The following is a 27,039-nucleotide window of genomic DNA, read 5'->3' as shown; positions in this document are numbered from 1 at the left end:
CCAACAGCTCGTATTGAAGGAGGGACTGTCTTTAAAGATCGTGTCAGCATAACTTCATCAAGCTCCCAGCACAGGTGATGCTCAGTAAATGGTTTCAGAATGAACAGGTTTGCTCCTACACGGCAAACAGTACTTCCAAGAAGATCATTTGTTCTTTATTTAAAGCGTTTAGTGCTTACTCCTGATGCACCCCAGTCTGTTTTTTTACAGTAGTTCAGTAGGTAGTTTGTTAGGTAGTTTCTTATAGGATGAAACTGTTAATTCATTTCAGTAGCCCTTCTTTTCTTCTGCTGCTGCTGCTTCTTCTGTTGCTAAGTTGTACAAACTGTTTTCTGTTTTATGAAAAAATAATCATGAGACAGTCTCTCCTTGTTTTATTTTAAAAACCTAGATTTATTTTTTTAAAGGTAAATCAGTTGTAATTGTTCTATTAGAAAAATGTTTTTGCATCTCAAAAAGCTGCATAATAGTTTTCCTTTAAAACCCCACGTGAAAATTTTATTTTAGGGTTAAGAACTAGAGAAAATCTACTTTGAGATCTTGGTTTTCCCCCTTTTGGATAATATAAATCATCATGTTTTCCATTTTGCCTTGATTGCCATTTGTTTGTCTAGTCACTAAGTTGTGTCTGACTCTTTGCCACCCCATGGACTGTAGTCGGTGAGGCTTCCTTGTCCATGGGATTTCTCAGGCGAAAATACTGAAACAGATTGCCATTTCCTTCTCCATTGATTGCCAGTGCTCAGAGCTAAATTTGTGTGTTTTAACCAAAATATCTGTGGCTTGCTTCACTTTGTTCAGGTCTCTGCCTCACCTTTAATTTCCACCTTCTTTAATTTTACTTCCCTTAGATGTGATTTCACTGATTACATTTTAATGCAAGCTACTTCCTGTGCTCCATGAACATGCTAAGATGGAGATATATCAGTTTTTATCTGTCTGCCTATCTGGGGCTTCCCTGATGGCTCAGTGATAAAGAATCCGCTTGCCAGTGCAGCAGACTCAGGTTTGATACGTGGGTTAGGAAGATCCCCTAGAGAAGGAAATGACAACCCACTCCTGTATTCTTGCCTGGAAAATCACATGGACGGAGGAGCCTGGCAGGTTGCAGTGCACGAGGTCATAAAAGACTCAGACACGACTTAGTAAACAGCAACATCTACCTATATATGTATAATTTTTTAATGATTGTGACCATTCCCTAGTACATTAACAACAATCACAATTTTGACATATTTCTGTTAGCACCTCACTTTGTGCCAACATTAAACAAGTACATGGTATATATATCTGTAAATATGTTGGAGTGTTATTTGTCCTCATGAAAAGAGCATGAAATATTTATTTTTCTAAATCCAGAGATTCTCATTTGGTCTTCTAACATTTGTGCTCTTCATTGTAACAAGTCATATTCATAAGAGTATGAATTTGTTGTGTATATACATAGTATTTTCTGTGAAGAATCCTGTTTATTTCATAGGCGACTTCTTCTCCAGGTGGCGCTAGGGATAAAGAACCTGCCAGCTAATGCAGAAGGCATAAGAGATGCAGGTTCGATCCCTGGGTTGGGAAGATCCCCTGGAGGAGGGTATTGCAACCCACTGTACTGTTCTTGCCTGAAGAACCCCTATGGACAAATTTACAACTATATGAATTTGTTGCAGTAGTATTTTCTGTGAAGAATCCAGTTTGTTTCATAGGATACTTCTTGAGTTACATTAAAACCCCTTAAAAAACCCTCTGGCTTCCAATAGTTTTCTAAGCTCTTGCTGGTTTTAAAAGGTAGAGTAGCACACATATCCCCTTCCCCCCTTTCCCAGATTTGCATACAGAAGAAGTTACATGTCAGAATTCATAAATACTTTAAAGAAGAAATTAAACCACCCAGGACAAATGAACAGTTTAAAGGATATTTCTGGTAAGATTAAGAAAGTATTTTTGTTATTTCATTTTAAATAGAATAGATTCATGTCTAAGTAGAGTAGAATTTATATTGGACACTTTATTTTGAGAAACTGAGCTTTTACCATAATTCTTAAGCAATCCCAGAGTGATCTTAAGAACAGGTATATTAACTGAGGGGAAAACAGATGAATACATAAATGCAGACTTGGTGAAGAGAGTATGGACGTTTAAGAAACGTGTACTCCACCCTAAGCAGCTGCTGCTGCTAAGTCACTTCAGTCATGTCCAACTCTGCGCGACCCCATAGATGGCAGCCCACCAGGCTCCCCCATCCCTGGGATTCTCCAGGCAAGAACACTGGAGTGGGTTGCCATTTCCTTCTCCAATGCACGAAAGTGAAAAGTGAAAGTGAAGTCGCTTAGTCGTGTCCGACTCTTAGCGACCCCATGGACTGCAGCCCACCAGGCTCCTCCGTCCATGGGATTTTCCAGACAAAAGAGTACTGGAGCGGGGTGCCATTACCTTCTCCTACCCAAAGTAGACTCTTATTTGTTTTTTTCAAATGCACATTCTGTTTGCTTAAATCTACATCTGCTTCTAGCTTTGAACATTGCCTGAGACGTATGTGTCACTTGGCAGGAAATTGACATGAAGGGGAAAGCACCGAGTAGTTGGGGTAGAGCCTCACGGTTGATAACCCATCCGCACTCGCTGTGACCTGTGGCGCTGCTGGGAGGGAGCTTTGTGATAATTTTCTTACAAGCCGTCCTTAGGACAGCCCTAATGCCAGGACAGATAGGAAATTTTGATGTATTTTCCCTGTGATGCTTGTGGTAATCATCGATTTGTTTCAGAGTTGTGGGGTTTTGTTTGCTTGCTTGCTTTTAAAGCTGTTTGCATCTCTTGGCTGAGCTTAGTTTGTTCTTGCTGCAAAGAGCATGTATACTACATCTGGTCTCTCTTTGTTCCTTTTCTTGATGTGTTTGTGCATCTTTGATCTGAGCCAGTGCTTGGTTACAAAGTAATCTTGGCAGAAGTTTAAAATACTAACATAGAATGCAGTGTTTTAGGAGGTTGATTATATATTTGTGATAATTCTCAACTTTGACATTTAAAAATCCTTGATGGTAGTTTTATCACTTAAAATCTTACTGGTAGTGCTAAATTATTGGTTAATTTAGTGATCAAACATGCACACGCTATGGTTTCTGAAAACCTAGAAATTGTGTGTTTCTACTCTCTCTCTGTTATGCTTTATTGATTCAGAAATAATTCTCTCAACTTTACTAATAAGAAGAGATGAGATCCTGTAAATGGGTGGTTGCCTGGCTTCAGAGTCAGAAAGTCTGAAGTCCAGTTGAGTCCTGCCCCTTCACATGCTGTAATACACAACTTTTTAAAAAGATGTCAATAATCATGATTGCTTGTCTCATTAGAGTCATCCTGAGGAATAAAGTCAAGTACCATGTGTAGACCTCTTAACAGGAAGGCTGACTTAATAAGTGCTCACTAAGTGCTAGTTTCTTTCCTGTTGCTTAGCTCTCTCCCTTTTTCTCCACACTATGTCAATACATATGCACATTTTAAAATGTGGTTTTATTGTATTTTTTAAATGATTTAGATTTATTTGCTACAATGTTAAGTAGTCAAATAATAGATCTGTTGAATTGTTTTTAATTTTTAAAATTTAAATTAGATTATTCCTTGGTTCCTTAACTGTTCTCTAAAAAGACATCTGTAAGCTCTCCCCAGTTCACTGCGTGCCCACCTCCCCCCCCAAATCTGCCAGACAGATCGTTTTAGAGTATGTTTCAGTTTTCTTCTTTCAGCTCATCCCCACCTGGCCAACTGTGTTAATTCCTTGTTCCTGTTTTTTTGGTGATAAATTGCATTCATGAGGGCTCACTTAAAATAATAAAATAAAGATGATTTTTAAAATGAAGGTGGGAAATTTGAGGTGAAAAAAATACTAACTGATTATTCTGCTGAACTGAAAAGCTTCTAAGCCACCATCCTTCCCAGTGGTCTTAGGGAGAACTCAAAGTCTTATTTGGTTGTTTGCCAGTGTGAGTCCCAGCATAGCGTTTAAATAGAAGACTGCATATTATTTTCAGTGTTTTCATATTTGGAGATAAAAACTAGGGAAAGCCCTACAAATGTGATGGATTTTTGAAAGGAATAGTTAACTATTGGGCACCCTGCCTCAGTTAAGACAGTTTTAGCTCTAGGCAATTTAAAATTGCCTGTTTTGAAAAGAAGATATCTGGAAAAAGTGAATATGAATATACTGGTGCCAAACTGAACAGTTATTCAGTATTGTAAACCATGCTGTCCTTTGCTTGGGAGAGGCTTAACCAATTAAGATGATTGTAGAGGTTGAAGAGATTTATAAAACTTCATTTTTATAGCCTTCCAAGTTTTGTAGCACCACCTCAGTTGCATCTAAGTGTAATTTGTGTATTAGTAATTTGAGTTGGCTTAGCAGTAACTTTCAATTTGTCTTTGAAATTCATTTGCTATGCACTGCTTCTCCTCAGTTGAGAGGGTGTGTTTGCTTTTTAAATGAACAATGTTTAAAACATTCTTTCATAAACTTCTCACTACACAATTCTGAGCCTTTCTGTTGAGTATTATCATAAATTTTGAAGTATTTCCCTCTCCCAAAAGGTTTTTCCTTGCTATTCATCTTTGGGAAGTTCTCCAGAAATATTTAGCCATTAACTCAGAAGTGAGTGTCATTGGTTGGAGTTGCTGCCTGGGCTTCTGTTAAATCCGAGAACTTGGAGAACAAAAATGAAAGTGTCTGTAACCCTGAACCAACTCAGCAAAGTTGCCAGTAAAGGCTTGTTTATTATTTCATTAATCCGCATTAACTCCACAGTAGGGAGCTGTGGCACTTTATATCAAGGAACTTTTGGTTTTCTTTTCCTTCTCCTGTGTTTCTTTTTGCTGATTCTCTTCCTTCGGAGGTGTGAGGCAGTCCCTGGCTAGAAGTGAACCTATCTCCCTGTGTAGTCACATCTTTTCTACCCCTCTTTTAAAACTCCAGCGGGGGGTTAGGGGGTATTAAGTGAGGATGACCGGGAACGAGAAGGAAATGGCAGCAGTCCCCACTCACCAAAGCCTGTGGGCTGGGACACCCGTCCTCACAGTCCCTTCCAGATAACATGAGCTCCTCTCATCCCAGTTCATCCAGTATCCTAGCTAAACTGGGTCTCTTGTTCATACCTCACCTACCCACCTCCGGTATCTCTCCCTTTCACCTCCAGCATAACTCCTGAGAGGGATCAGCAAAGCCACTAAAGCAGTGGCATTTGCCTGGGAGATGAGAATCTGGAATGACCATCCCTTATTTCCTATGTGAAGTTTGCTGCCGTGCCACTGTGTCACAACTCTCTTCCTTCTGTCAGAGGGATAAATGCGTGTCAGCTGGTGTGGCAGCTCAGCTACGTTGATTGGTGGGAGTGTTGGGAGCACAGTTTTGAGAGAGTTTAGCTTTTGTAGGGGTTGATTTTGTACTTTTTGAGAACCTGGGTTGGAGGAGGAAGGGAAAAACTGAGAAAGGCGCCAACAGTCTGTCATGTCTTGTGTGAACGTTAGAACAAGGACACGGACCTAAAAGACCGCAGAGATAAAAATTCACTTGGCTGTTTTTGAGTTGTCTCTTGCTTGCATATAATAGGGTAAATATGACTTCTTTAGAATTTTTTAAAATTAAATCAAAGTAACTTCTTTAAGCTTTGCTTCCCTGGTACCTCAGTGATAAAGAATGTATCTGCCAGTGCAGGAGACACATTGGTTTGATCAAACCCAAGGTTTGATCCTTGGGTCAGGAAGATTCCTTGGAAAAGGAATGGCAACCTCCAGTATTCTTGCCTGGGAAATCTCATGAATAGAGGACCTTGGCAGGCTACAGTCCTGGGGTTGCAAAGAGTCAGACACGACTGAGTGCCTGACCACCGCTTGTTTACACTGTGCGTTTCCTGGAGCCTCTTGTGTAGTTGCAGCAAGGACTGGGCCTCAGTGCACCACCCAGGTTCACTTTGGAGCTCTGGCACCCCAGCCTCACCTTTTCAAGGGTCACTTGCAGTCTTTTTAGATCCTTTCTTTCCCTGTGATACCTCCAAGAAAACATTCATTTAAAAAAAAAATGTGTTTTTTAATTTAAAAAATGAATGGTTTAAAGTCTATAAACCAAGATGAAGAATGACCTGCAACTTCACATATTTTTTGTGTAATAGTGAAATTTCAGTTCATTGTAGATTTTTCAAGAACAGTTTTATTAACTCCCCTCTCATTGTTCTTAACCCTTAAATTTGTTTTTTCATCATATGAAAGCTCTTGTGACCTTAAAAATAAATTTTTATTACAATGGTAAATCCATAAGGCAACAGGCTTCACTCATATCTCTTAGTCTCTTTTCTCGCTGAGAGAAATACTTCATTTTCCTTCTTATCCTTATTCAAGGGGCTTTGAGGAAGGTAAGACTCTGTATAAAGAAGGAATCTGGATGTTTGCTACCAATTGTAAGATGTTTTACTTCATGCTTCCTGAAAATGCTATTATTAAATCTGTTGTATTCAGGCTGTTTGACTTATTAGTAAGATTAAATATTTCTTAGAGATAGGCATTTTTATTTTAATTATTAATGCCTGCTAGAGGCCTGGCTTTAGTTTATAGAAAAATCATTACTTACAAGTAGCATATCCAGTGAGCAGTGTGGAGTCAGAGCAGTTTGACTGGGATGAGCTCTCAGATCTTTTTGGAGATAGGAAAACTGAGCATCAGAGAAGGACAGCAAGATCCCCCATGAGAGAAATCCCAGCGCCAGCATGAAAACCTAGATTGCTAGATTCCAAGTCTTTTCTTTATTATTATTGCAAGTTGGTAGAATCTGATTTGTGCTTATTTTGTAACTAAATTGTACGTTGACAGGTGTTTAAGAAGGACCTGTTTTAAAAACAGCTCATACCATACAGTCGTGTTCTGCACTGTCAGTTGCTTGTAATTGATCTCTCTCTCTACTTTCCTGTCCGTTTAAAACAAATACTAAATTTAGCTCTGGCTCCTGTTTTACTGGTAATGTTAGAATTTTTCATTCATAAATTACATTTGATTAAAATTTACTAGCCGAATCAGTGATTTTACTTTAAAAGAATTGTGAAATTTTAAAACAGAGATCATAGTAGTGGTTCTATCCCAGTTTTATGTGGTTGATGGAAATCTCTTAACTGGCTAGGAAGGGGATCTCTTATATGCTTGAGAGTGAAAAAATTAAGAGAAGAGATATTTGATACAGGATCACCGTATTAATTTTAGACTGCTGCTTCTTGAGACCATCATGTTGTATATAAAAAGAAAAATTCAAAAAGCACTTAATTCTGAATAGTTGATGAGTTGGCTGCCATCTTTTATCATGAGAAATACAACTTTCGTTGGAATAAGCAGATTTATAATTTCTTTACCTAGTAACAGGCGTTGAAAAGACCATGTCCATCTGAGGAAGTTTCTTTTATATTCTTTGATCCTAAATTTTGTTTGATTTGTAAAACCATAGCACTGTGACCAAGGAAATGACATTTAACCCACTTTTGCTGAAACCTGATTAAAAATTTAAAAAATGAAATGGTTCGATTTGAGTTAAACAAGTATGTTTAAGTGCGTTTATTATACAGAAATAGCTTGACTATTACACTAACTATAAAATTTTCTCCTGTTTTACGTATTTGCTACTCATTATTGGGCTATATTGCTTTTTAAAATACATTATTTATTGTATTGTCAATTTGCACCGATTTTCCTGGTAATACGGCTTTGAGTTAATAATGTATATTATAGTCATTGACAATAAAAGTTAATTCAACTGTTCCGTTCCATACATGGTGATTAGCATATGACTTATCTAATAAGTAATATTGATTACTTAATGTAAAGGAACTCCCAGACAAGAAAAAAATTCTTTTTAAAATTTAGCACATGCAGCAGGGGGCACCAGACGAAGGCAAAAATGAATTCTTATATTTTTAATCAGCTGCAGCTTGTGTCCTATTCATACTTAAATCATGTGGTAGTTAACTGTTTCCCCATTAGTTTTCTTGATGGTTTTAACTTCTTAGTTCTAAAAGCTTTGTTGAAAACAGTGATAACTACTCTCAACTTATTCATTCAAACAAAACTTCTTACAGCCAACCAATTTAGTAATTCATAAATTTCTTCTTAAAAGAGACCACATTTAATAAATAATTACTTGTTTGCAATAAAGCATTATTATTACTGTTAATATTACTATTAAAATTATTACTATTATACTATATTATATTACTACTAATATACTATCATTACTATTAATATTATTAGTTTTTAAATACTGTTTCTACAGAATGTTTTTTGGCTAATGAGAAAAGGAATGCCCTAATGATTTGAAGGCTTAATTTGTTTTCTTTATTGTAAAGTGAGTGAATTTAAAAATCTGGAAAAATGTTCCCTGTAGATAAGAAATAGCTGTATAGAAATTTGTTTCCAAAAAGGCTTGTTTTTTCATATAGGTGATGTCATTAAACAGTTGTTCTTTTGTCCCCCTCGTGCCCATCATCTAGTCCAATATCAGATGGAGATGATGCGGAGCCTGCGCCATGTAAACATCGACCACCTCCACGTGGGCTGGTACCAGTCCACATACTACGGCTCGTTCGTCACCCGGGCCCTTCTGGATTCTCAGTTCAGTTACCAGCATGCCATTGAGGAGTCTGTCGTTCTCATTTACGGTTAGTAGGAGTTTCCTTTATTATTCTTTTCTTCCCTTAATATTATTGCTACTACTATTTTTGCTTTCTGTCTTTTGCCTCTAAGAGCAGCCTGGCAGGCCTTCCCAAGTAAATACCAACCCTGTTTCTGCAGCAGCCTCAGCAGCAGCTAAGTCTAGACAGGGTTTCCTTCTTTCTGTTTATTTTTCTTGCTATCAGAGCCCTGATGTGTACATTTTGGAATGCTGGAGTAGCTGCTTCATTTTTATTCCTCCATCTCCCCTCCCTCATTTGAAGGGGCTGGTGGAACTAGACCAGATGTCTAACAAACCCCGATTGCTAGAGTGTCTGGCTCTGTACGTGACTGACCAATCATAACACAGTGTGCCAAGTTTTTTTTTTTTATACCTCTGACAGCAGCGTACAAAACCTGGACTGTTTCTTAGCACAAAGATTTTTTTCTTTTCGGCCAATTTAATGGTGTTTCCTCAAGCTCTCCAGACCAGATGTTCTGTGCTGTATCAGAACTGTAGGCAATTTAACAGCTTTATAGCCTTCCCCCTCCCCAAACACTCACAGTTTGCCATATCTGGCAGACTTGCATATAGTTTCCAGCTGAGAAGTAAATGTAACGTCCTGAGTATCTGTCAGAAAAAATACTAATGAATACGATCAATCTTATGAGCTGCCCCCAAATTGTTTCAGTATGTTAACAATTGGATTACAGTAAAGAACAAGTTGTTAAAGTGTACTTATATTGGCTGGAAACATTGCATCATCAGACCTTGATGAATTTTCCACTTGTTTCAATCTATTTTGGTTTTCATTTTATCACCTATTGCTAAAAGTTTCACTGTGTTAAGTTTCAGGCAACATGAATGTTAACACAGGTTTTAGGCGAATATTGGCATGCCGGAGCCGTTATCATGCAGCAAGTGCTAAGCTCCCTTACTCTTGGAGTGTTTAAGCAGTTAGTTTTGACAAAATTAGTTTCTTTAAAGCTAAAAAGACACTTGTGATTGCACCTTGACTTTAGTGGTTTTGTTTTTAGAATTTGCTTTAACTAAAAAAATGTGAGCAGTGATTATTAGGATGGATAAAGTGTTTGCAGGGCCATTCATTTAAATTAGGGATAGAGGAAATACACAAGTGCATCCAGGGAGTTTTCATATTTAATATTAGTATTTTGCTTTTAATTATGCAAGATATATATAAGATGTATGGAACATATGCTGTATTTAATTTTTGTGAAGATTGCTGGTTCCAGTTGAGTAGATCTGAAAATAACTGTATTTTGTATCTTATATTTATAGTTTCAGGTGGAAGTTATTCTGCCTAGTATAAGTAGGATGATAGTTTTTCACTTAGCGTTTGCTATATTGCTTTGAATCTGCTTCAGATTGTGCTCTGATCTTCATTGATTTTTATTTTATTCTTCATTTATGTTTATTTTGATCTTCATTTTGCTAAGATTGTACAATAATTAACAGAATGTGCTCAGAACCAGTGTCATTTGAGCACTGGTAGTGACAAAATTCTTAGTAATTTCTTTCTCTTTTCTTTATTTGAGATCCCATAAAAACTGCCCAAGGGTCTCTCTCACTAAAGGCATACAGACTGACTCCTAAATTGATGGAAGTTTGTAAAGAAAAGGATTTTTCTCCCGAAGCGTAAGTGTTTGGGGGCCTATAAGGCATATGTTAAGGACTGGGCATTTTTCTTTTAAGATACTAGTTTGCCACACGAATTGAGTCCTCGGCGGTGGTGCGGTAATGCTTCTGACATGTGGACGGTAGAAGTGTCTGCATGGCTGAGTGCCCCTTGATCTCTCCCTTTCCATGTTTAAACTGTTCTTTATGGAATGTCTCATCTGTTGTTCTCACCATGGGTGAATGCAGTTAGAATGAGAATTAATTAGCTACTGGATTTGAAGAAATACATGATTAAATAAAAGGAGATGGGATGGGTATTCAGCGGCTGTCAGTTTGTAAGCTCTGTGTCAGAACAGTTGTGAGCCGTTTGTCTTATTTTCTGACCTCCTGTTTCATTGTGGGGGACGGGGTGTGGAAAGACAACGTTTTAAGGGTTTAGTAAGGAGTGTGGCTTTTGGGAAATTTTATAGGTGACAGGAATGCAGAGAACTAATTATTAAAGCTGTTTTGTGATCCTGCATAATGGCACTGGGATATTTACATTAAAATTTTTTTAAATTTCGAATTCTTTCATTTTCTGTTAATTATAGGAATATGTATTTCTTAATAAATTAAAGTTAGTGGCTTTGACTTCATTTGGGACAGACAGTTCATGACTAATTTCCCATTTGGCTCCTAAAGAAATTAACATACAAAGAATTTTAAAAGAAAAGCTAACTCATGAACATCTCCTGGGTATGGTAATTATAATTAAACTGTGAGAAGTTGTATTCTTGCTGTGTTTTCAACCATTGTGTGTGGAATAGCCTGTGAGTGTCCTGCTCATTGTTCATCTCTTTGAGTTCAGTTGGTTTTTAAAGTGAACTTTCCAAGAATGAGAGTATTTCTCTTTTCTAGCTGTTTGTTTTAAATATTTTAGATATAGATTATATAGCATAATTTCATATGACATTTGCATTTTTTAGTATGTGGAATTTCAAAGATACCTGATTATGAAGAAAGAATTGTTTCTGTGGCCAAGAGTCTTATTTTCTGGTCTTACAGCTCCAACTCAGATCATTTTCCGAATTGTTCAAATCACTCAACTTGTGCTTGATTCTGTAATTCTCTCCCTTTTTTAAAGATTGCTAATGAAACAAACAAAAACCCTGAAGAGGGCCTGTAATTAGGAAAAATGTAAAATGTATGAAATAGTCACTTTAACACTTACTTCTGACCACCAGACTATAAAGTATTTTTAACATGCTTTGCAGATTGAAAAAGGGAAATATCACCTTTGAGCACATGTTTGAAGAAGTGCCGATTGTAATTAAAAATTCACATCTGATCAACGTTCTAATGTGGGAGCTAGAGAAGAAGTCAGCTGTAGCAGACAAACATGAATTGCTCAGTCTTGCTAGCAGGTAAGCAACCCTGTCTCATGAAAAGTCCCCCCCTTTTTTTTTAAATCACTTTCTGCAAAAGATTTTTTAATTTAGACATTACCTGTGAAACAAGGGGAAAAAAATGACTTAAGCATGTTGGGAGGTTCTTAAGACATAGTAACAGCACATAGTACTTGTCCTGCTGCTGCTGCTGCTGCTAAGTCACTTCAGTCGTGTCCGACTCTGTGTGACCCCATAGACGGCAGCCCACCAGGCTCCCCCATCCCTGGGATTCTCCAGGCAAGAACACTGGAGTGGGTTGCCATTGCCTTCTCCAATGCGTGAAAGTGAAAAGTGAAAGTGAAGTCGCTCAGTCGTGTCTGACTCTTAGCGACCCCATGGACTGCCGCCTACCAAGCTCCTCCGTCCATGGGATTCTCCAGGCAAGAATACTGGAGTGGGTTGCCATGCCCTCCTCCAGGGGTCTTCCCTACTCAGGGATTGAACCTGCAGTGCCAGGTCTCTGGCATTGCAGGCATTCTCTTTACTGTTTGAGCCATGAGGGAAGCCTGGAAGAGCACCATGGTTATTGATAAAGTGAGATGAGGTTTGAATACTAATTACCTCTTGTCATTGTAGCTGACAGCTGCCTTGCCGTGTCATTTTTGCTTTGAGATGGTAAATGCCCATGGAGGAGGGGTTTTTTGATGTGGCTCAGCCTTATTTATTGTACACGAACATTAGAGGCTATGGTATTATGTCTGGATACTTAATAATGTGTAGGAGAAAACCAGAAATGCTTGTTTGTTTTACTGTGGCACTTGCCCTTGTTCAGATGTAGACTCTGTATAGCAGTAAACTTTCCACTTGAATTTTCAATCAAAATTAGAATTTTCTGAACCTGACACTGGTTTTTGCTCTCTTAGCCAGTGGTAACATAATTTGCCCCATCCTGACTGCCTTAGCTATCTAGTTGCTAAGATACTATTTATTATATTGGTAAAATGCTGACTGAGGTGTGCCAAAACAGGGTATTTCCTTTATGGAATTAATGTTTCATTTCCCCTCATTTATTGCTTTTAACAGAAATATGAACAGAGTCAAGTATGCTGCTGCTAAGTCGCATCAGTCAATGTCCGACTCCGTGCGACCCCATAGACAGCAGCCTACCAGGCTCCCCCGTCCCTGGGATTCTCCAGGCAACAATACTGGAGTGCGTTGCCATTTCCTTCTCCAGTGCATGAAAGTGAAAAGTGAAAGTGAAGTCGCTCAGTCGTGTCCGACTCTGTGCGACCCCGTGGACTGTAGCCCAGCAGGCTCCTCCATCCATGGGATTTTCCAGGCAAGAGTACTGGAGTGGCTCCTCCTAAATGCTCTTTAAGCTTGATGCTAGTGATTGTTCTCTGTGGCGGGAGGAAGCTATCAGCAGGTAGGTGTAGGTAAACTATGAATATGCAGCTGCTGAATGAAAAACAAGGTGTGTTTTCTTAAAGCAGCCAGCTTGGAACAGAAGCTCAGGTATTCATCAGATTTTTAGTTATCCCAGATAGAAGCTTTACAAAAGAATATACAGGCTTTGTGCTTCCTCAGTCTAAGCCAAGTGAGGATAAACCCGGAAGCACAGTGTGCCCAGTGCTCTTGTCCATGCACCAGGACGGGTGGGGCTGTGGTTGAAGAACCACCTTCCCATTGCTTGAACTCATCACAGAGACCATTAGAAAGTCTTTACAGAGGAAGGAGATGGAAACTGGATGGTAAACGGAGTGCTAAGTAATACAGCCAGGTTGTAAGGCTCATTTGGCACTAAAGAGTGTACTGTTTGACTGCAAACATACATTCATAATAGTCCTTTAATTTGTCTCTTTTAGAAGGTCATATTTTTCTTGATTGCTTTCACAAACACACTTGGCACACCTGTATTTAAAGCACTGAGCTAAGAACCTTTTTCAACATGCAAGGTTACAATTTGATGTATTAAGTATATAGTTATATAATAATTTTAAATTTACTATGTGAAAGCTTTTGCTTATATAATTTATGTCTTCACCTTTTCCCAAGCTTCCTTTATTGATCATACAAAACAAATACAGCCCTTCTCTGCTTTCCCATTACCAGTGAGCTGGTCTGCAATGTCTGTCTGTCCAAAGCAGCATTTGTAATAGCCAAGAAACTGTTCCTAGTTCACCATAGCAACTAAGATCAGGACAAATATTTATTTTATTATAGTTTTTATCTTCTGTATTTTATGTGAAATAGGAAAAGGCCTTTGCTTTCCATGTGAAGCTATTTAAAAGGGTAAATTGCTATTCCTTTGGGGAGAAAAAAAGAAGCAACCCTGAAGCTGTGCTTATATTAATGGACTGCTACATTGACCCGAATTGATAATACTAATTTAAAACACTGAAATAAATGTAACCTTCATGCCTCTCAGATTTTAATTTCTAACATTAGTAGCACGATGATGTTAATCATCATTTGCCATACAAATTTTTTCTAAGAAACTGCCTCAGAAATCATTCTGAAGTAGCTCCATAAACACTTTGCTTGGTCTTGCTTTTCACAACCCATATGTGTATATCAGTTTTTTGATTTACCTGATAAATTTGCTCTATGCTATGAATAAAACATACTACATTCCCTTTCATTTGAAAAATTCTGATTCTCAATTTTATTAGATGGAAGTTTTGGTGTGGTTATTTCATAACAGCCTTTATTAATTTTTAAAAATGTGTTACACAAGCCTTCAGTTTTTCACACATGAAAAAAAATCTGTTTTTTTTTCCTCTTTAAAAAATAAACTAAGTGCGGGCATCATACATGAAGGATAGTAAGGACAAATTGACACTGCAGCCAGAGCAGGCCTATCACTGTGCGTCCTGGTTCACATCTGTTTAAGTTATCTGTTTCCAGTTCTTTGTTTCCTGGGCAATAAAAGAAAAGACTGTATTATTGAGACTCTGAGGAGTAACTCTGTTTCAGTATTCTGGTTGCACTGGTACTGAAAAGATCCCCATAAAGTTGCTCTTGGTAATGTACCTGATTCCCTGTGAACGTTATCTGTGAAACAGTTCTGTATTATTGTTAATTCCTTTTAGCCTTCAAGACCTGAACTGTGCAGATTTTCAAGTATTTCTTGCTGGTTAGGTTTCTGAAGAGCATTCTTGTAACAGACTGTTAGGAGATGTTTACAGTCCGCATACCTGTGCTTGCGCTCTTCCAGTATAACATTTGCCTATATAACACGTGACGCTAGTACTTTACGTGAAAGACAGTTTTTGGTGGTGAGGGAAGGTCTGTTCTGGTAGTACCTTTCTTGTTGCTGAAATCGGTGCAGTCAGACTCCCGGATACAAGATCTGGAAACAAATACTCGATGTTTCTCTGCAGTGGCAGTAATTCTCCTCAGTGGCTTTTTCCTGTCTCTCTACCCTCTCCTCCATCACCCAGTCAAGGATTGGGGCTGACCTTTCCCTTCTCTGAATTTCTTTGCACTTCAGGATATAAATGACTTATATAACAAATAATCCTGTAGTGAATTACAGTATTTCGTATTTCTTTGGGCTTCAATTCTTTCACTGGTGAACATGAGAGTTCAGGGTCTCCCTGAGGTCTCATCTGGTCTCTCTTTTTCTGCACCCTTTTTCCTGAGTATCTCCAGTTCCTCTTTGTACTGATTCTTTTCTGTTACATTTGTTGACTGGCTTTCTCCATTTAAAAAAAATAAAAAGTTTTTTTTTAAATGCTTGACTCTTGAGAAAAATTGAAAGAATGTTAAGTCATACAATAAACATGCATAAACCTTTACTTGTATACCTTTGCACCCACTCTCTTTGTAGACATAAATGGGTTCTTCCCTGAACCATTTGAAAGTAAATTACAGACCTGATACTTAACCCCTAAATACTTGAACGTGCATCTCCTAAGAATAAGTAAGGACATTTAAACTTGTTTAAGCTTCTCTCATCTTAAAAGACGAAGTTCCAAAAAGAACAGCTTTTGACCTTGTATCAGTTTATCCATTTCCTTTCACCATTTACTTCATTTTTTCCTTTACAAACTTTTTAATAGGATTTTCTGCATGTCACTGTCTGTATTTACTCATTTCCCACTTATCCTAAACACTCAGTGTTCCATCTATTCTGTGATAGAGTTTTTGCTCAAGCCACACAAGATGACTTAATCACGATATTGCTGGATATGGTAGACTCTTAAGCATTTAAAGTGCTGATAACAGATTCTTCCTGAAATATTTTGAGTCTAGGATTCTACTACTGGGTTTCTTGTCTTTCTCCACAGTCAGCCTTCCTCTGCTCATCCCTAAACTATGTGTTCCTTGGGGTCTGTCTTCCTGTATGTGATTCCTGGGGTGATCTCATCTTCATCCTTGTCTGTGGCTACCTTCGGTCAGGGGCTCATTATTTCTTTTCCTGATTACTTTCACAGTCTCTTAATTTCCTGCTTCTGACCTTTTCCTCTTTCATTGCAGTTATCTTGCTAAAACTAAAGTGTATGATCACATTACTCCTTTGCTTAGAATTTTGGCTGAGACCCCTTTGTCTGTCCTTAGAATAGAATCCAGACTTCTAGCCCTGGCTTCCAAGAGTCTCTGCTGTGTGACTGTTTGCCTCTTCAGGTTCATTGCTCTCTTTTTCCCCTCATCTTGCCCTTCTTCCGAGGAGCTTCTGATGTACTGAGTTAATTGTGGTTCTGCAGATGTGTCACACTTTTCATGCCAGTGTCTCTGAACAGGCTTCCTACACACAGTATCTGAAGTGTCCCTCCCCGTGTTCCTTGTCTTCAGCTCCCGTCTCCAACTTCTTCAAAAACTCAAAATACAGCTGTCACATAATCTGGAGGGTCTTCATCTGATCCTATCAAACTATCTTTTATGCTTCTCTTCTATTATAGTCTCCCACCACTGTGTTGCACTTCTCTCTTTGTGTTCCTTTCTTCTCAGTAGAATGTTCTGAGTGTGACTGGGAAAGTAAGTATGTACTTAGTAATGTATATTGAAAGAATGCATGCGAGAGGACACAGTATTGTTAAATTTCAGAAGTTATTTGGAAAGCAGTGTAAATAATCAGTCGATCTGGACATTTGATTAGATATTGGGGGAAAAATATTTTTAATCCTCATCTTGCACTATCAGCTCAAATTACAGATGAATTAAAATCAGACTATTAAGAAATTGGAAAAAAAACCAGAGTGAATACTTAATCTGATTTCCAAGGAAGAAGAAATATCTGAAAGTTAAAGGTGATTCACAAGATTATAATAAGATAAATATTAAATAAGATTTAATTTGCAAAAAGCACTTGATTTTTAGGTTAAGTCATCAGGCCAAGCTCTCAAGGTAAGGTAGGCAGTGCCAAACCTAGAATTAAAAGATTGATTTATACACACCCACAGAGGCCAGACCTGTGCTCTGTCTGCTATTTAAGATGAAGAGTCAAAGTGTTCTTTTTGTTTAGGTTACAGATGGAATCCATATAGAATTCATGTTTTAGCTGGATCTAGTTTTACTCATTCCCAGGATTCCCATTCTGTTTCTTCCTCAGGCTCTTTTCTGTCTTAAGTGCTGTAACCAACCATGCATCTGCTCAGGCATGGAAACTGGGAGTCACCCTTGATTCCTCTCTCAGTTCTGCCCGTTTTCCTCCGTGCTAACTGCCACGGGGCTAGTGCATGCCACTGCCACTACTGTCTAATACCACAGTGTATTTCGTGTGTGTGTGTGTGCAGTTTTAAAAGCAGAGATAAACTCACAGAAAAGGAAGGCACCATTTTAACCATTTTTAATATATTTGCAGTATTGTGCATTCAGTACCAATTCTCATCCCCCGTCCCCTTGCAGTCACTTGTTACTTTCTGTCTCTATGGATTTGCCTCTTCTGGACATTTCATATAAATAGAGCCATATGATAAGTGGCATTTGTGTCTGGTTTCTTTCACTTAGTGTAATGCCTTTAAGTTTCATTCATGGATCAATACTTTATTCTCTATGATGCAGTAGTATTCCATTATATGGATGTATCACAATTTATTTATCCTTTTCTTGTTCCCACTTTCTGGCTGTTTTGAATAATTCAGACATTAACATACACGTACGAGTTTTTGTACGAGCATGATTTTTCAGTTCTTTTGAGTGTGTGTGTATGTATATATTTATATACACACCTAGGAATAGAATTGCTGGGTCATGTGATAACTTTGTGTTTAACTCTTCGAGGTACCACCAAACTGGTTTCCACAGTGGCAGCACTGTTTTACATTCTCACTACAAATGTGTGAGTGTTCTAATTTTTCTTCATTCTTTCCAGCACTTCTGTCAGTTCAGTTCAGTCACTCAGTCCTGTCTAACTCTTCGTGACCGCGTGGACTACATCACACCAGGCCTCCCTATCCATCATCAACTCCTGGAGCTTACTCAAACTCATGTCCATTGAGTCGGTGATGCCATCCAACCATCTCATCCTCTCTTGTCCCCTTCTCCCACCTTCGATCTTTCCCAGCATCAGGGTGTTTTCCAATGAGTTAGTTCTTTGCATCAGGTGGCCAAAGTATTGGAGTTTTAGCTTCGGCATCAGTCCTTCCAATGAATATTCAGGACTGATTTCCTTTAGGATGGGCTGGTTGGATCTCCTTGCAGTCCAAGAGACTCTGAAGAGTCTTCTCCAACACCATAGTTCAAAAGCATCAATTCTTCAGCGCTCAACTTTCCTTATAGTCCAACTCTCACATCCATACATGACTACTGGAAAAACCAAAGCTTTGACTAGATGGACCTATGTTGGTAAAGTAATGTCTCTGCTTTTTACTATGCTGTCTAGGTTGGTTATAACTTTTCTTCCAAGGAGCAAGCATCTTTTAATTTCATGGCTGCAGTCACCATCTGCAGTGATTTTGGAGCCCAAAAAAATTAAGTCTGTTACTGTTTCCTTTGTTTCCCCATGTATTTGCCATGAAGTGATGGGACCAGATGCCGTGATTTTAGTTTTCTGACTCTTTACCATCTTCTGGTTTCTACTCTCCAGTGTATTCTTTGTATAGCAGCCAGGGTGGTCATTTTAAAATTTAAGGCAAAACGTGTCACTAGGGTGGAGAAGGCATTGGCACCCTACTCCAGTACTCTTGCCTGGAAAATCCCATGGATGGAGGAGCCTGGTGGGCCACAGTCCATGGGGTCGCTGAGAGTCGGACAAGACTCATCGACTTCACTTTCACTTTTCACTTTCCCCGCATTGGAGAAGGCAATGGCAACCCACTCCGGTGTTCTTGCCTGGAGAATCTCAGGGACGGGGGAGCCTTGTGGGCTGCCGTCTATGGAGTCGCACAGAGTCGGACACGACTGAAGCGACTTAGCAGCAGCAGCAGCAGCAGCATGTCACCAGGGCACCATTCATGTTAGAGTCACAGGTCTCATTTGCACTGTGTTCTTGGAGTGTTGCATGGACAGCCAGCAGTTCCTCATACGTGCTTGTCTGACCTCCCTAACCTGTCTCTGTTCCTCCCACATCAGGCCCCATATTTTAAAATCTGTCTAGTTGTTGCCCATCTCAGGCCTTCAGCACTTGTGCTTTCTTCCACCTAGAATACTTTTTGCATGGCTGATGCCTTCTAATCCTTTGCTTTCAACCTGTCGTCTTTTAAAAGAAATATTCTGACCATACTATCTAAGTGTCTATCTCGTCTCTTCCCTTCTTCCTGTCAACTGTAAGCTAGTGAAGAGCAAGACTAGGAACGTCTCATTCACTGTCGTCTCCTCATTAACAGCGCTCCTTAGTAACAGCACTGAGACTGGAACAGAATAGTCATTTAGTAAATAGTCTTTTGGAACGAATGAGTGAATCCTGTTTGTCAGCTAGTTATTTTTAGATTACATCTGTGTGTAGTGGGCCTCACCATGGTAGGAGATTGTTGCAGGAGGAAATCAGTGAATATGATGGGCATTGTACAAGCCGTTAGCATCACTTTATAAGAAGATTTTGGTAAGTAAGCTACAGTCGAAATTTCTGGAGAGGAAAAGATGAAAAATGACTGTATTTCAGATTCTAGGAAGGGTAGAGGGAAAGGAGCCCTCTTCATTTGGCCTTGCAGAATAAATGCTGCTGTTACTCTTTCAGAACCTGCCAGGTAGAGAAATCACGTGCCAGAAGTGTCAAGTCTCTTTGCCTGGTTCTTCCTTTCTGTGACTTCTAATCTGAATGTCTGGAGCACAGTTAGGGAGGGCCGTGGTGGGGATAAGGAAGTGTAAGGAGTAGTGAGCTTAGGTTAAACTTGGTGTTCCAAAAGTACACGTTTTAGATAACCCTGCCGCTGTTACGTTTAACTGTTTACTGTTTTGACGTGTGTATGCTCTGACAGTAAGAAACTGAACTATTTCAAATACCATTGTAGTTACAGTTGTGGGTTTGATACAGAAAGTTTAATAACGTGCTGACTCACATTCTTTCCTCCACCCTTGCTTTCTTGTATGTGTGTGCTTTTTTTTTTTTTTAAAGCAAATGGCAGATCACATTAGAGCAGTGGCAGAGCTTTAACTTTAAAAGTTCGACATGTCAGTATCTGTACTTTATATTTCAGCAATCACTTGGGGAAGACACTCCAGTTGCTGATGGACAGAGTGGATGAAATGAGTCAAGATATAGTTAAATATAACACGTACATGAGGAACACGAGTAAACAGCAGCAGCAGAAACATCAGGTTGGTATCTGGGAAAATCAGCTAACATAGAATTCATTTCTAAGTGTGATGCTTCAAGAGTCAGCTTCAAAATGACCTAAATTAATAAATCATTGACTCTTAGCTGGTAACTCTGTATCGTATTTTAAAAGATTATTCTTTATATAATATGTTCCTAATAGATTATTTGCAAGTTGTACTTAATAATACCTATCTTGAAGAGAGCTAGTATTTTAAGCTCAGATGGTAATGCCAAGGTTATGCAAATAAGGGCTACATTTATTGAGAAAATCAGGCAGAGAGATTCTGGAGGGTCACAGCTCATTTCTTTACTAACTATAATTGGTCTGCTAGTGGCTTATTGCAGTACAGTTATCAATCTCCAGTTCATTTTAAGAACTGAGCAATTGTGATTAAGAGCAAGCAATTTTGATAGGAAATAACCTATCAAATAACGTATCACAGACCAACTGCTGTGAAACAGATAGTATAATACAGAAAAACCCTAGGATTACCTGGATGTTCTCATATGCACATCCATACTGCTCTGGCCAATCATACTTTTCTTTGTCAGTGTTGCCTGAAGGCCACATGATTGATTCTCACAGTTCGTGGAATACTGTTTTGGACTATATTGCTCCAGAATATTCTTAGCATTTGGTTCATAGATAGTTGATTCCAGGGTGTACATCCATGCGAGTGTTTGATTAGTCTGTTCATTACAATGTACTTTAGGTGTTGGTAACTATAGAATTCTAAGCACAACTAAGTTGTTCTGAGAGTATTTTATTTAAAAATTAATTTCAATGTTCATATATTTACTGAAATTTAAAATGTATTTTTTCAGCATACATAAAATACCTTTTTTTTTTTTTTTTTAACTGAAAAGATGGTGATGAAGACAGTAATGTTGAATGTCTCTGGGGAAAATAAAACCATCTTGATCCTTTCTCCTACTGGCCCTTCCTATAGTTCAGGCTCAACTGGAAGATCAAGTTGAGAATCTGTCACTAATGAGACAGTTGATTCTGGGAACCAATTTTAAGAGAGTTTTTTTGGAATTCTGTCATAAATTTTTACACTTGACATTTGTTCTTAGCACCATTCATAACCCTTTTTAGATTTGTCTAACTTCTGTTCTCATGCCTTATAGTAAATAGAAATCTTCTCAAGGCAAGTTACTTCCCTTCTTTAGGAATCTAAGAACTTAAAATTTTTACTAGCCTACCCTGGTTTGCCATTCAGTTCAGTTCAGTTGCTCAGTCGTGTCTGACTCTTTGCGACCCCATGAATCACAGCACACCAGGCCTCCCTGTCCCTCACCATCTCCAGGAGTCCACTCAAACTCACGTTCATCAAGTCGGTGATGCCATCCAGCCATCTCATCCTCTGTCGTCCCCTTTTCCTCCTGCCCCCAATCCTTCCCAGCATCAGAGTCTTTTCCAATGAGTCAGCTCTTCGCATGAGGTGGCCAAAGTACTGGAGTTTCAGCTTTAACATTTTTCCTTCCAAAGAACACCCAGGCTGATCTCCTTCAGAATGGACTGGTTGGATCTCCTTGCAGTCCAAGGGACTCTCAAGAGTCTTCTCCAGCCCCACAGTTCAAAAGCATCAATTCTTCGGCGCTCAGTCTTCCTCACAGTCCAACTCTCACATCCATACATGACCACTGGAAAAACCATAGCCTTGAATAGACAGACCTTTGTTGGCAAAGTAATGTCTCTGCTTTTGAATATGCTATCTAGGTTGGTCATAACTTTTCTTCCAAGGAGTAAGCGTCTTTTAATTTCATGGCTGCAGTCACCATCTGCAGTGATTTTGGAGCCCAAAAAAATAAAGTGTGACACTTGCCACTGTTTCCCCATCTATTTGCCAGGAAGTGATGGGACCAGATGCCATGATCTTCGTTTTCTGAATGTTGAGCTTTAAGCCAACTTTTTCACTCTCCTCTTTCACTTTCATCAAGAGGCTTTTTAGTTCCTCTTCACTTTCTGCCATAACGGTGGTGTCATCTGCATATCTGAGGTTGTTGATATTTCTCCTGGCAATCTTGATTCCGGCTTGTGCTTCTTCCAGCCCAGAGTTTCTAATGATGTACTCTGCATAGAAATTAAATAAGCAGGGTGACAGTGTACAGCCTTGACGTACTCCTTTTCCTATTTGGAACCAGTCTGTTGTTCCCTGTCCAGTTCTAACTGTTGCTTCCTGACCTGCACACAGATTTCTCAAGAGGCAGGTCAGGTGGTTTGGTATTCCCATCTCTTTCAGAATTGTCCACAGTTTATTGTGATCCACACAGTCGAAGGCTTTGGCATAGTCAATAAAGCAGAAATAGATGTTTTTCTGGAACTCTCTTGCTTTTTCCATGATCCAGCAGATGTTGACAATTTGATCTCTGGTTCCTCTGCCTTTTCTAAAACCAGCTTGAACATCTGGAAGTTCACGGTTCACGTATTGCTGAAGCCTGGCTTGGAGAATTTTGAGCATTACTTTACTAGCATGTGAGATGTGTGCAATTGTGCAGTAGTTTGAGCATTCTTTGGCATTGCCTTTCTTTGGGATTGGAATGAAAACTGACTATTTCCAGTCCTGTGGATACTGCTGGGTTTGCCATTACCTGACCTTTTAAGGCTGTGCATGGGCTATTACTCCCTTTGCTGTTTTAAGCAGTTCACAGCTATTAGCATCTTGATTGTAATTAGAACTGTAAGTTTATAGTTGGTCTATGTCTTTATATATACTCCCACTTTTTCTGCGTTGAATCATAGAATCCAGAGTTTGAAAGTTTTTGAAGTGTTATCTGAACTAATACTCATTCTCAGCTGTGGTGGTTTATCTGTTGTTAAGAATAATAATAGTATTTACTATTATGATAATAGTATGTTGTTACAGTGATGTTATAATAGTAACATCATCAATATTATTGTTCTTTTGGTCAATAGAGATAAAGTTGAAAAAATTCTACACTGTGGTATTTCATTACTTAGTTCTGTAAGTTAGGATGCATCATACTTGTAGTGCTGTTATTACCCTGTTGTCATAAATGGTCAAGTTCCTCCCTTTTTGCTCACTCTTCTTGAGCTTCTTTGCCTTTGAAGCCCCCTCACATAACCAGTTTTGCTTTTCCAAATCATTAGTTAGATTAGACTCTTAGAACTCAGAATGACACTAGAGTTTATAACAAAGTTTTCTTTGATTGGCATGACTGTCGCAATATTTAGCCTCTTAGAGGCAAGGATTAGGAAGGGTTGCGTTTATAAAACCGAGATTGGAATCAAAGCAGTGGGATTTCTGCTTATCGCATAAGTGAGGGAGGTGTTATTTTTCTCCTTGGGTAGAGAACAGTAACCCAGCCGTCCCCCGTCTGAATTTTAGTATCAGCAGCGTCGCCAGCAGGAGAACATGCAGCGCCAGAGCCGAGGAGAACCCCCCCTCCCTGAGGAGGATCTGTCCAAACTCTTCAAACCGCACCAGCCCCCTGCCAGGATGGATTCTCTGCTCATTGCAGGTACTGCTGGCCGTGCAGAGCATGGCTGGTTTTCTTTATTCTTTAGGAAGCGGAAGACGGTGGGAGGTTCACTAACAGTAAGATAGTGTATTTCAAATGGTTGAATGATGAACTTGAATCTGGCATCTGTAATTTCTGAAATTTAAGAGTTTGTCAGTCCTTGTTATTTCTAAGGTCCTTTTCAGTGCTCCACTCGGTGTTTATCTTAACAGACACTTCTGAGGTGGGATTATATCAACTTTCTAAAATGAGAAAGTTTTTATTGTGGATCATCTAACATAGAAACCAAGAGAAAATGTTTATTGTCTCATAATGGAAACGATCATTTAGCTGAAACCCCTCTTTTGGTGCTCTAGCCTGATTGAGCCTGGCCTGAATGTGGGTATGTGAAATTAATTGTAGTTTTTGACTCGAAGAAGCATCTCCCTTACTTTGACTCGTATTGTAGCAACATGAGTGTAACTCTGGATGGAGTTTCTCAGGGGATACCTAACATTTAACACTGCCTTAAGGTAGTGGAGGCCTTTTGTCCTGTGCTAGGACCTGATGTTGAATATATAACATTCATGCTCTTACTGAGCTGTAATAACTTATTTCTATGTAAATGTGGTTGAATACTGTTTGTTTTAGTCAGCCAGTTGTCCAAGAGATTTGTTAGTGTGAAAATCCAACTCACAGAAAAGCTGATCCTCTACAGTTTCTCATTTCTGTTGACATATTTTAGAGCAGGAGAAAATTCCAAATTCCTTAAAGCTTTCTGGTACATGTATAAATTAAATTTGGGAAACTGAGACACATTTCTTACCTAAGGTCCAGTTTAAGCAAAATTGTATTTCTTACACTTTTAAGAAATGTGTAACTGTCGCATCAGATCAGATCACTCATCTGAGGACTCGGGCAGTAATGGAGCCCTCCCCTCACGTGGACTCCCACTCTGGCTCTGTCTTGGCTCTGGAGGTGCAGCAGGAGGCTGTTAATACTTCCAGAGCATGGACTCAAAACTCCTGTAGTTGTTAGCATCTGGGGCAGGGGGATCTGGTCAGTTTCTGTTCTTTGGTTGGTGTCTCCTTTCTACCTGACTGAGAAGAGCTAGTGGTGTTTTCTCACTTCTCTTAGTTACAGTGTTGGTCTGATCTACACTGTCAGTACATTTTGATTGACAACTAACATGTGCTAGTAACTGCTGATTGTCTTTTAAAAAGTTGTCGTTTTTCTTCATTCTCCATGTAACCAAGAATGGAAGATAGCTTATCTTCAAAACAACTGAAATTGTTTATTATCCCTTATGAGAGAATAGAATTCTTAACTCTTTTAAAACAATTTTTATTGCTGTATAGTTGCTGTACAATATTGTGTAAGTAACAGCTGTGCAATCTAGCGGTTCCGTTGCTTTTACGTTTATACTCCATTTGTAGTTATTATAAAATGTTGGCTATATCCCTGTGTTGTGTAGCCTCTAGCTCACTTTATACCTAATAGTTTGTACCGCTTATTCCCCTACCCCTGTATTACGCCTCCCTCCTTACCTCTCTCCACTGGTAACCCCTAGTGTGTTCTCTGTATCTTTGAGTCTGCTTCTTTTTTGTTATTGATTCAAAACATAATAAAATTCTGTATTATGCTGAGTTTATCATGTGACTAGTATTCTAGGTCATTTTGCAATTTGTGGAACATTATGACTCTTTTTCACTTTCCTGAATGCACAGGCCAGATTAACACTTACTGCCAGAACATCAAGGAGTTCACTGCCCAGAACTTAGGCAAGCTCTTCATGGCCCAGGCTCTTCAAGAATACAACAACTAAGAAGAGGAAGTTGCCAGAAAAAGAAGTTAACATAGACTCTTGAGATCACACTGGGGTAGCTCTTAGAAGAAGCACATTGGAATACTGGAAAGTCTTTCTAGCAATTAATAAAATAAAAATAAAGGAATCTTGAGTGCTCACTCATTTGGTTTTAGACAATATGTGTGTGTATATATATACACATTATGTTTAGCTTCTTATTTTTCTTTTGCTTATACCTGTGTATTTCTGACGATAAAGCAGGCTCGACCAAAAGTTTCACCAGTTCACACCTACAGGCTTCATCACGTTTGTTACCTTTTCGGTGCCACATTTCAACCACCGGTCCTGTGCTGCTTGTCCCGACGCCTGACCTGGAAGCCCTGGCACCTGCTCTGAATTCTCGGACTTCTTCGCTTGCCAGTGAGCGCAGCTGGAGCCCAGGCTTCCTGCTCCTGCCCTGGCACCCCTTGTTCTCAGGCCTGGGATCGCTTGGTGTACTTCCTGTGGCTGGCTTTTCATTTCTTCAGATGATGGTTGGCCGGTCCCCATGCTCATAGGCCATTCACAGGGCACAAGAATTTTAAAAAAAAAATCATTTTGCTAAAGGACCATGTTTTGTATGAAAATGAAATTCATTCTGTGTGTGTGTGTATGTGTTTGAATTGAGGACTTCATGTTTATTTTTTTATACCATGAACTGTATTAATAATTCTGCTAATAGCAAGTTTTATGAGTGGAGAAAGAGGAATTGAGAAATAAGTACTACATTCAGTGGGAAAGGACAGTTGTAATAATTTTTCATTTTAAAGAAAATTTTTAAAAATCCTGCCATTTGTATAACACCAAAATCAGTGAGTCCCCAAAATGGTGGAGGTATGCCTGTGAGACTCTTGCTGTGATTTTCCCTTTGAAGACATGGCCCTAGAAAGATAGTCAGAAGGAATGGGTAACAGATAAGAAGAGAAATCCTTTTTTTTTTTTGCAACACTATTTTGGAGGCAGCACTGGGACCCTAGGATCAATCAGCTGGGTTCCACCCTGGCTCTTTTCCCTTCTTTTCCCTTTAGTGTGCCCTTAGGCAGATGGGCCACTTGATACGAAGAGCTGACTCATTGGAAAAGGCCCTGATGCTGGGAAAGACTGAGGCAAAAGGAGTAGACAGCGGCAGAGGATGAGATGGTTGGATGGCATCACCAACTCAACGGACATGAGTTTGAACAAACTCCAGGAGGCAGTGAAGGATGGGGAAGCCTGCAGTCCATAGGGTTGCAAAGAGTTGGACACTGCTTAGCAGCTGAGCAACAACAACACAGACAGGTTGTGCCTGACTCTCCTTGTCCAGAGGAGAGGAGAGAAGGAGACAGGTGTATTACTTACAGAGTGGTGTGAGCACCAGCGG

General features: G+C 39.1%; 1 protein-coding gene across 1 annotated transcript in view; it reads left to right on the top strand.

Annotated features, from left to right (window-relative positions):
• The window catches only part of EIF3H (eukaryotic translation initiation factor 3 subunit H), a 95,380-nt gene extending 69,595 nt beyond the window's left edge, over positions 1-25,785 (top strand). The window contains exons 3-8 of the mRNA XM_005897247.3: positions 8,502-8,669; positions 10,219-10,318; positions 11,554-11,703; positions 20,247-20,367; positions 23,722-23,854; positions 25,561-25,785. Coding sequence (XP_005897309.1) covers positions 8,502-8,669; positions 10,219-10,318; positions 11,554-11,703; positions 20,247-20,367; positions 23,722-23,854; positions 25,561-25,658 — 770 coding nt within the window. The 3' untranslated portion in view covers positions 25,659-25,785. The remainder of the gene's footprint in view (positions 1-8,501; positions 8,670-10,218; positions 10,319-11,553; positions 11,704-20,246; positions 20,368-23,721; positions 23,855-25,560) is intronic.
• Positions 25,786-27,039: the final 1,254 nt, after the last annotated feature.

This window comes from Bos mutus, chromosome 14, assembly GCF_027580195.1.
Source record: "Bos mutus isolate GX-2022 chromosome 14, NWIPB_WYAK_1.1, whole genome shotgun sequence".
Lineage (NCBI taxonomy): Eukaryota > Metazoa > Chordata > Mammalia > Artiodactyla > Bovidae > Bos > Bos mutus.
The sequence above is the reverse complement of the archived record's forward strand: the minus strand, read 5'-3'. Positions and strand labels throughout refer to the sequence as shown.